The following is a 9027-nucleotide window of genomic DNA, read 5'->3' as shown; positions in this document are numbered from 1 at the left end:
GAGTGTCTGGGCCAGCATTAATGGTCCTCGCTCCTCTTGGGGCCTTTGCAAAGTCTGTCTGTTCGCTTTAACCTTAGTTGGGGCGAAGCTGCGACTGCTTAAGGAAGTGCCACTAAAAGATCCACATTGCCATCTGTATTGTACTGACAAACACTCGATTGCACTCGTATACAGGTGTTCAGGTGTGCGGGAGGGGGGGGGGGGGGTAAGCCAGGTAAAAAGCTCTTTCCATAACGCCCTTTGTTTTTTTTTAAACTGCACTATGCACATTCGATCCGTTGGTTTTTTAATTTGGTTCACCAAAGATTCATTAAAATATGTACCTACAAAAAAACATTCATTTCACAAAAACTTTGTTATTCTTAGATAGCACATCTGCATACAAAAATATTAAACATTTGTATTGTGAAAAGCGATCAATTGGTATTTAAAAAGGCTCTAGTCAAAAACTGATGTGCATTTCCAAGAGCTGAAACCAACCGAACAATACAAATTCTGAAAGGAGTTACTATATACGAGTCTGTATGTTGAAGCTAGTATTCAGGTACATACTATGTATGCATACACATACATGTATATGACCAGCAAATATTGCATTAATACAAAGTATAAGAAGACTTTCATCTTTTGGATCGTATTATACCCGATACACAAAATGAGTATTGGGGTATATTAGATTTGTGGTAAAAGTGGATGTGTGTAACGTCCAAAAGGAATCGTTTCCGACCCCATAAAGTATATATATGCTTGATCAGCATCAATAGCCGAGTCGATTGAGCCCTGTCTGTCTGTCCGTCCGTCCGTCTGTCCGTCCCCTTCAGCGCCTAGTGCTCAAAGACTATAAGAGCTAGAGCAACGATGTTTTGGATCCAGACTTCTGTGATATGTCACTGCAACAAAAATACTTCAAAACTTCGCCCCGCCCACTTCCGCCCCCACAAAGGGCGAAAATCTGTGGCATCCACAATTTCGACGATACGAGAAAACTAAAAACGCAGAATCGTAGAAGATGACTATATCTTCTAGAGTGCAAAATCTGAACCAGATCGTATAATTATTATAGCCAGAATCAAGAAAACAATTTCATTTTTTCTCGCCCTGTCTCTCTCTAACACACACGTAGCATAGCCGGCTTTGCTTAGAGTAAAACATTAGCGCCTAGATCTCAGAGACTACAAAAGCTAGAGCAACCAAATTTGGTATCCACCCTCCTAATATATCGGACCGAGACGAGTTTGTTTCAAAATTTCGCCACACCCCCTTCCGCCCCCGCAAAGGATGAAAATCTGGGGCATCCCCAAATCTCAGAGACTATTAAGGCTAGAGTAACCAAATTTGGTATCCGCTTTTCTGTTAGATCTCACTATAAAACGTATATCTCAGAATTTCGCACCACCCCCTTCCGCCCCCACAAAGGACGAAAATCTGTTGCATCCACAATGTTACAGATACGAGAAAACTAAAAATCATAGATAACGACCATATCTATCAGATTGCTGAATCTGGATCAGATCAGATAATTTTTATAGCCAAAAGGAACAAATCAATTTGCACTGGCTACGCAGCACCCGACGTCACGCTCAGACTGATTTTCTGTCTCTCTCGCACGCACTCTTTGTCGTGTCGTTTAATATTAGCAGCGTCTGCCGGAGGAGAGCCATACTGACTTAGTATCGGGTATAACTGTAGAGTTGCGGTCTCCGCAGCAACTCACAACGTTCCCCCTCGTTTAAATTTCTTTTCCAATTTTTCCTCTTATCATATAAATATTTCGAGTATTTTCGGGATCAACTGCTTGTAAAAGCACTTATTGAAAGCTGCAACATTTAAAAATTATATGAAAATCGGATAGCGACAGATAGCTAGATTTTTTCTTGGAACTCAGCTCCCCATTTCTATAAAAAATACAATTATTCGATTAGCAAACTGTTCGATATTAGGGCAAATCAATTGCTTACAATGAAACATCGAGAAACGGAACATCTGTCGATGTTTTAGAATCTCTAGAGATTTTCAAGAGATTCGAAGGCTTGTACTCGAATCGGCCTTTCTAAACGCTAGTTGTCAAATTTACAAATTTACTGAGGCTTAAATGTAGAAAACAATTTACATAATTCGCAGAAAAATCATGATAGTCTCGTTTTGCAGGTGAATCTCGAAAAAGTGAATAGTACATATACGCGGGCTCTGGAACAATTGGCATAATCTAGTATAATTAGCATAAGAACCCCATAAATTATATCATGAAAAGCTAGACCTCGCAAATAAGCAATCATACATACGCTAAAGACACCTATATCGTTCGGTCTTTTCTGTCTCTTTTCTCAATGTGTCCTTAAATGACTTTGTCAACCGTCATTCGCGGGCTATGGCGCTAGCCCTTAACATTAATTGATTTAATTAGTTGTTTCAAGTATTCATATTATAGTTTTTAGACCAGTTTGAATCTCAATCAGACCAATCATAATATTGGTCTTAACACAGTTGGATGGTCCATAAGAATCAATTAAAGATATTGATTACCACTAGACCTCGGATTTTGCATATTTTCATCAGATTGTTACCAAAATTATTATTTAGACGTTTGATCGTTTAAATATAACGAATTTGAATGCATATCAAAAATATGCATACAAAATATGCAAAATGTATGCAAACGAATTTCATCGAAAAATGTAAGCAGATAGTACTTTCCCTTGTCCAACGCTTTACCATATATTGTTCCACCATATATTGGTCGCAAGCCCGACTTGAAACCAGAGCAAAATTTTATGACAACACCAAAGATGTGCCTCTTTATATGAAGTCTCTCTGTAACATATTGTTAGTGTAATTTCTTATCTGTTTGATATTTGGCATTACTTTGAGCGATTGATTTGCCCGTTTGTTTTAATTTTCTGCAGTCTTTGAAGTAAAGTGTAGTGAAATGCCGAAAACAAATAGGTATAAAATACATTTTATGGGAAAATGGTTTAAGAGCCGTACCAAAAAGTGCTTTAACATTGTTGGAAACGATATAATTTGTGGTAAAATACCCCTATACTCATTTTGAGTATCGGGTATAAAAAGCACGGTATACAAAAAAAACTTTTGGTTTATTCACCAATTACGAAGCCGATAGCCGCTGTATTATTATATGCTGCAGGAATTCCGCGGGAGTGGCTGTGGATGTGGAAACTTAACCCTCGGCTACCCCGGGAAAGTTATCCAACTTGTGGGCTACATCCTGGACGCGGCAGCATTGCACCAAGCCATAGGCGGGGTAGTCGCGAAGACTGCCGAACACACTATTCTTCAGCCAATCCACCTGCTCGCACATGGTGGGGCAGAATTCTTTCATGTCCTCGGCCTTGAACTGCAAGAAAGATCAAGAGACGTTTAGCCAAAGTTGTGGGGCACATGCCCCATGCACATGCCGACTTACAAACGGGGAGTTGTGACCGATTACGACGAACTCATCCTGTGCCTTCCCAGTCGGGTGCAGGTCCCGCACATGGGCCCAGATGTGGGCGGGCAGTTTCAGCGGCGAGTGACCGTTGTCTAACTCGATGCTGAGGATGCGACTGGCATTGCACTCCCGCATTAGCGGCATTGAAAGTTGGCCCGAAACCCCCAGGCGAATATCGAACTTGGACCCTGCTGGCTCGATGGCCGCCTGTAATGCATTGAGCCACTGCCTCCAGTTGCCGGTGCGCAGGCTACGCAGCCAAACGACACTGAGCATTTCCTCATAGCCAGCCAGCCATCTTCTGATATCCTCATCCTGCACCAGGCTGGTGTACTCAAAGATAACCCCGCCGAAAAGCTGCTTGAGCTGCTTGTCCTTCTTCCAGTATTCTTTAATTACCATCGGACTGCAATGGAGCCAAAGAGTTCTTATTGGCATCTTAAATGGGAAAATATGGTGCTATACCCACCTTACAGTCTTGAATAGACTTTTGGTGTATGTCACGTTAATATCCAGTCCCAGGACATTCAACTGTCCCAATTGAACCTGCTTAGAGGACGGACTTTTATAAACCGACAAAGAAAAAACATCACGCTCACTGACCGTGCCCTACCTTCTCAATAAGCCTGTTCTTTGGCGGATAAGCCGTGTAGCTGACATACTTGAGCTCAAGCCCAACAATATCGTAGCAAATCCCCGCACTCTTAATGGATCCCATTTCGCCGAAGTCCTGCGCAACCACGAGCGTCATGTGGTCTCCGCAGTCTGGTAAGCTGGTTCGACTCTCGAACATTTGGGAAACCGTCGTTCCCCTACAATGAACATTTGATATAGGCTCTGAAGGGTATTTTTCCGAATTAAAATAGTCAAGATTACAAGAGAAAATTTCACTTGTGCCCTCAAGTTTCATCCAGCTGTATCTACCAAAATAATCAAAAGAAAAATTTGACGGAAAGTGAAATGTTGAAGCAACTAGTGTAACAAACCTCCCTTCATTAACTTCAAATCCTCCTGCACAATACATCTGTACCGATTCGTAGGAGTCTCGTACAAATGGGACCTCGGCGTCAGTCAAAAGGTGCTTCGACCCGAAGCTTGTCAAGATTAGGGGTGCTGGTTCCATTATCGCCATTTGGCAGCGTCCGATAACATCCTCGGGCAGTATGGAGAGGACCGAGAGGCCCAGAATAAGGGTGTACAGAGGTAGCATCGCGATTATTTTCAACTGATTGAGACCGATCGAAGGCGGAGTATTTATGTAGGAAATGAGGGAAAGAGAGAGACACGAAGCGGTCGTGTTTTCGTCGCGTCGTCTATGTAGAGCAGTATCGGCTCTGAGGGAGCCGATGGTAAGAGACGGAGATCACTCTGTTCTCGGTTCAGCCATGCATCATACACACAAGCGCATAATCGACAATATCGGTGCCATCAAGCTACTCAAACTACCACATTTATATGTTTGCGACTGCTGATGCATTTCGCATTTTAGTAATTGGCGATTGCCAATGAGATTAGTAATAGTCATATCAATATACAAAAGTAGCTGAGTAAGGTATTTTTAAAAGTACTGGAGAGTTCTAATCTCCCCTGTCAGGCACCTTTCTATATTTACGTGCATTAATAAACTCGTAGTTTCACTTAAATCTGGAAAAATGACTTTAAAATGTTCTTCCCGCTCAGCGATCTTTGTATTGATAATAATGCAAGTACAGTGGGTAGGACGCTAGGCAAGATGCTCCGTACGCCGAGTAGTCCTAGCTTTTACTCAGACTAGAGTCATTCTCTACTTAATAAAGCCTTCAATACCAGAGGTTCTTTGTGCCCTAAATGTTTCTTTAAAGGTAAAACCGAGACGATTTTGAGTTGATTTACTCGAAGGGTTTGAAGGAGCTAGAAATAGTTCCAAGATAGCCATGCCTGTCTTTTTGCTTTCAGTGAAACTATTCCCTGTTCTTAAACATCCAGCTAAATCAATTCCACGGACAAAGTACATACATATGTATGTAGAAGGCGGCATCGGCGATATTAGATTATTATTATTAATATGTATGTTTTATAACTACTATTCGTGCCATCGCACAGTGGGGCCCCAGCCGAAATGAGTTGGCAAAAGTCATTTTTTGAGTAGCGCACAGTGGGCGAAATGGCCAATCTAGCTCCATTTAATTCAAAATTTCATGGCAGAGTCTGTTGAAACTTTTGTGTGATATCGATTCTCAATACCTCACTGAGTATGAAAGTAATTGCAATTTTGGTTTTCTCTCATATTTCGTGAAGCTGGGAAGCGTCAAAAGCTGTAATAAACAAGTCTTGGCGCCTTTTTTGTTAAGCTGGCAAACATTTGTGCAAAAAGTAAAAAATCAAAGCGTAGCTAAAATTTATTCTGAACTATCAATTTATAGACTTGTAGCTTTTTGGTCAACGGAATATATGACGTTTAATTATATATACTAGTTTAAAATAGCTGTGTAAGTTGACCTTTGGAAAAGTTTTGCTTAAAAAACATATTGCATTGTTTGGTGGAGTGCATCTTGTGAGATGTGTACGATCTAGTTGCAATTGTTTTTGATACACATTCTCAAAGTTATTGTGAATTTGGATGCCCAAAATTATCGGCATATGGCTGCCGAAAATAATAGTAATTTAATTTTTGGAAAATTTCCATCCCAAGACGAACTTTTTCACTTCCGTACAACGGTCGCTACCAAAAAGTCTATTGCGGTTAAAAATTACATATTTTCTAATGTGTTTAATAATAATGATTATTCATAAGAACAACACAATGAAAAACGAGAAGGATAAGAACACTTGTAAGCACGTTGCTGCAAAAATGGAAAAAATGTAACGCAACATTTTCACATTTCGAAAAGTGGTGGTGAGAGAAATGCTTCTAAAGTTATATCATTGAAGAAGATGTCGTGGCAAAAACAATAAAATGTTCTAGCAGTGATCCCAAACTGCCTGTTTAATTCAGTCCTGAGGAAGTTTTGACGATTAATGTAGATGGGCGATTTACGAAAAATGCATACAAGCTAGTGAAAACGAAAACTAAATCTTCCAACGCAAATATTTTCCAAGCTACGATTTATTGAGAAACGCTAAAGTAAAATGCTAACACCCGAAAGTTTTCACGTAAAAATACGATGGAAGATTTAACGCAAACTCTTCTATTTACATCTGATCCTTTAATTTCAAAGATATCAAAATTGTCATCGAGGCTTTCCAAAGAAAATATAGAGTTGGATAAAGAAGTTAAAGATTTGCTATTTGATGTCAACTTTGGAAAAGACGTTTTATGTTCCGATAGTTCAGATATTGGCATTTAAATATATTTAAAATTACATAAGTTACACTGGTAAACTATCTTCAGAATGGTATTTTAAAATCTTTAAATATTTTGAAGGATCAGAAATATCGTATCTATTTGATATAGTTGACTGATTCTACTGAAATTTGGAACAGTCATTCGGCTATTAACAATCATGCTAAACCAAAAATTTAATAAAGATATCTCTTAAATTACGCTTGTTATTAATTGAATGCCACTAGATTGGCCGTTTCGCCCACTGTGTAGCGCTCTGAATAATATATATTCGGAAATTTCGAAAAATCGAAAAACTTTAATTATGTGGCATATGAGCATTAAAACTTGACTATTTTATCAGTGCGCAACAACTTAATCAATTTGTATTCCCCAATAGCCTCTTTCACCGAAAACTAGCTGGTAAATATACAAATATATATACATAAATATATGTATGTTATATTCACACTTAAAAGTGCTATAACTTCTAAACCATCTAACCTACAACTAACGAGGGTGAACGTTGTGAGTTGCTGCGGAGACCGCAACTCTACAGTTATACCCGATACTAAGTCAGTATGGCTCTCCTCCGGCAGACGCCGCTAATATTAAACGACACGACAAAGAGTGCGTGCGAGAGAGACAGAAAATCAGTCTGAGCGTGACGTCGGGCGCTGCGTAGCCACTGCAAATTAATTTGTTCCTTTTGGCTATAAAAATTATCTGATCTGATCCAGATTCAGCAATCTGATAGATATGGTCGTTATCTATGATTCTGCGTTTTTAGTTTTCTCGTATCTGTAACATTGTGGATGCAACAGATTTTCGTCCTTTGTGGGGGCGGAAGGGGGTGGGGCGAAATTCTGAAATATACGTTTTATAGTGAGATCTAACGGAAAAGCGGATACCAAATTTGGTTACTCTAGCCTTAATAGTCTCTGAGATTTGGGGATGCCCCAGATTTTCGTCCTTTGCGGGGGCGGAAGGGGGTGTGGCGAAATTTTGACACAAAACGGTCAAGGTCCGATATCACAGGAGTGTGGATACCAAATTTGGTTGCTCTGGCTCTTATAGGTTCTGAGATCCTTGAACTCATATTTTGCAATTGGCAAAACCGACCATGACACCTATGTGTTAGAGAGAGACAGAGCGAGAAAGAATGGAATTGTTTTATTGATTCTGGTTATGATAATTATACGATCTGGTTCAGATTTTATACTCTAGAACATATAGTCATCCTCCACGATTCTGCGCTTTCAGTTTTCTTGTATCTTTGAATTTGTGGCTGCCACAGATTTTCGCCCTTTGTGGGGGCGGAAGTGGGCGGGGCGAAGTTTTGAAATATTTTTGTAGCAGTGACATATCACAGAAGTCTGGATCCAAAACATCGTTGCTCTAGCTCTTATAGTCTTTGAGCACTAGGCGCTGAAGGGGACGGACAGACGGACGGACGGACAGACAGACAGGGCTCAATCGACTCGGCTATTGATGCTGATCAAGAATATATATACTTTATGGGGTCGGAAACGATTCCTTCTGGACGTTACACACATCCACTCTTACCACAAATCTAATATACCCCAATACTCATTTTGAGTATCGGGTATAAAAAGAGCCCCTGTCCCTCAGCCCCCGTCATATCCATATATATATCTATATTATACATTGCTGGCATCTAACGCGAAGTAATAAGTGCAATTTTTGAATAATTTACTTTCGTATGTGCATGAGGCTCTCTAAGCCTTAGAATTAGCGCTTAAACCTTCGATAAGGGTATATTACTACCCATTCGGCATCAATACATTAATATTATAGCTAGAATGAAGGAAAAAATTGTTTTCCTGTCGGAATGACGGAGATATTCATCCGTTATATTCTTCGTGGTGGATAGAGAGATAGAGAGAGAGAGAGAGAGAGAGAGATGTAATGGACCCTAGTGTAAGTGCGATAGTGTCGTAGCAGGTGTGATAAGTTCCACCAATCATAAGATTACATATACTAACGGATAGTTTAGTGCTCCGGCACGTGTGCTGGGACTCCCAAAGTCTTAACTGATTATATAATCTAAGTGGGTCTCATCTCCGACTTATTATTATTATGAAGTTAAATTCAACCGAATTTTTTTCTCACATACTTAAAAACTACGGGTTTGGTCAAAGAAACGAGCGGTAACGTTGTGAGTCGCACCTAAGGTCGCGACTCTACGATTATAACCGATACTCAGTATGGCTCCCCTCCGACAGAGGGCGCACGCTGTACCAGAAAGAGTATGTGA

At 40.1% G+C, this 9027-nt stretch overlaps 1 protein-coding gene across 4 annotated transcripts; it reads right to left on the bottom strand.

The window, feature by feature from the left end:
* Positions 1 to 2940: 2940 nt before the first annotated feature.
* Positions 2941 to 4686, bottom strand: LOC108165131. Of its 4 annotated transcripts, none has more exons than XM_017301196.2 (5): positions 4435 to 4686; positions 4062 to 4368; positions 3918 to 3997; positions 3425 to 3854; positions 2941 to 3355 (listed from the first exon to the last, which is right to left on the bottom strand). In XM_017301196.2, the coding sequence occupies exons 1-5, from the start codon at positions 4656 to 4658 to the stop codon at positions 3179 to 3181; spliced, it is 1218 nt and encodes a 405-aa protein (XP_017156685.1). In that variant the 5' UTR covers positions 4659 to 4686; the 3' UTR covers positions 2941 to 3178. The 4 variants fall into 4 exon arrangements, with proteins under 4 accessions (XP_017156685.1, XP_017156686.1, XP_017156687.1 ...); XM_017301197.2 differs by having other exon boundaries at positions 3918 to 3994; XM_017301198.2 differs by having other exon boundaries at positions 4062 to 4362.
* Between the last annotated feature and the right edge of the window lie 4341 nt (positions 4687 to 9027).

The sequence above is a fragment of the Drosophila miranda genome, chromosome XL (assembly GCF_003369915.1).
Source record: "Drosophila miranda strain MSH22 chromosome XL, D.miranda_PacBio2.1, whole genome shotgun sequence".
NCBI classification, from domain to species: Eukaryota; Metazoa; Arthropoda; class Insecta; order Diptera; family Drosophilidae; genus Drosophila; species Drosophila miranda.
Note: the sequence above shows the minus strand (reverse complement) of the source record. Positions and strands in the feature narration are given on the sequence as shown.

What these genes read in the sequence shown, in the direction of transcription:
- LOC108165131 (XM_017301196.2), bottom strand. Translation starts at nt 4,658, where the DNA reads ATGCTACCTCTGTACACCCTTATTCTGGGCCTCTCGGTCCTCTCCATA. An exon ending in TTTGAAGTTAATGAAGGGAG is followed by an intron (nt 4,369 to 4,434) that starts GTTTGTTACACT and finishes TTATTTTGGTAG; the next exon opens with ATACAGCTGGATGAAACTTG. An exon ending in TCGGTCACAACTCCCCGTTT is followed by an intron (nt 3,356 to 3,424) that starts GTAAGTCGGCAT and finishes TCTTTCTTGCAG; the next exon opens with TTCAAGGCCGAGGACATGAA.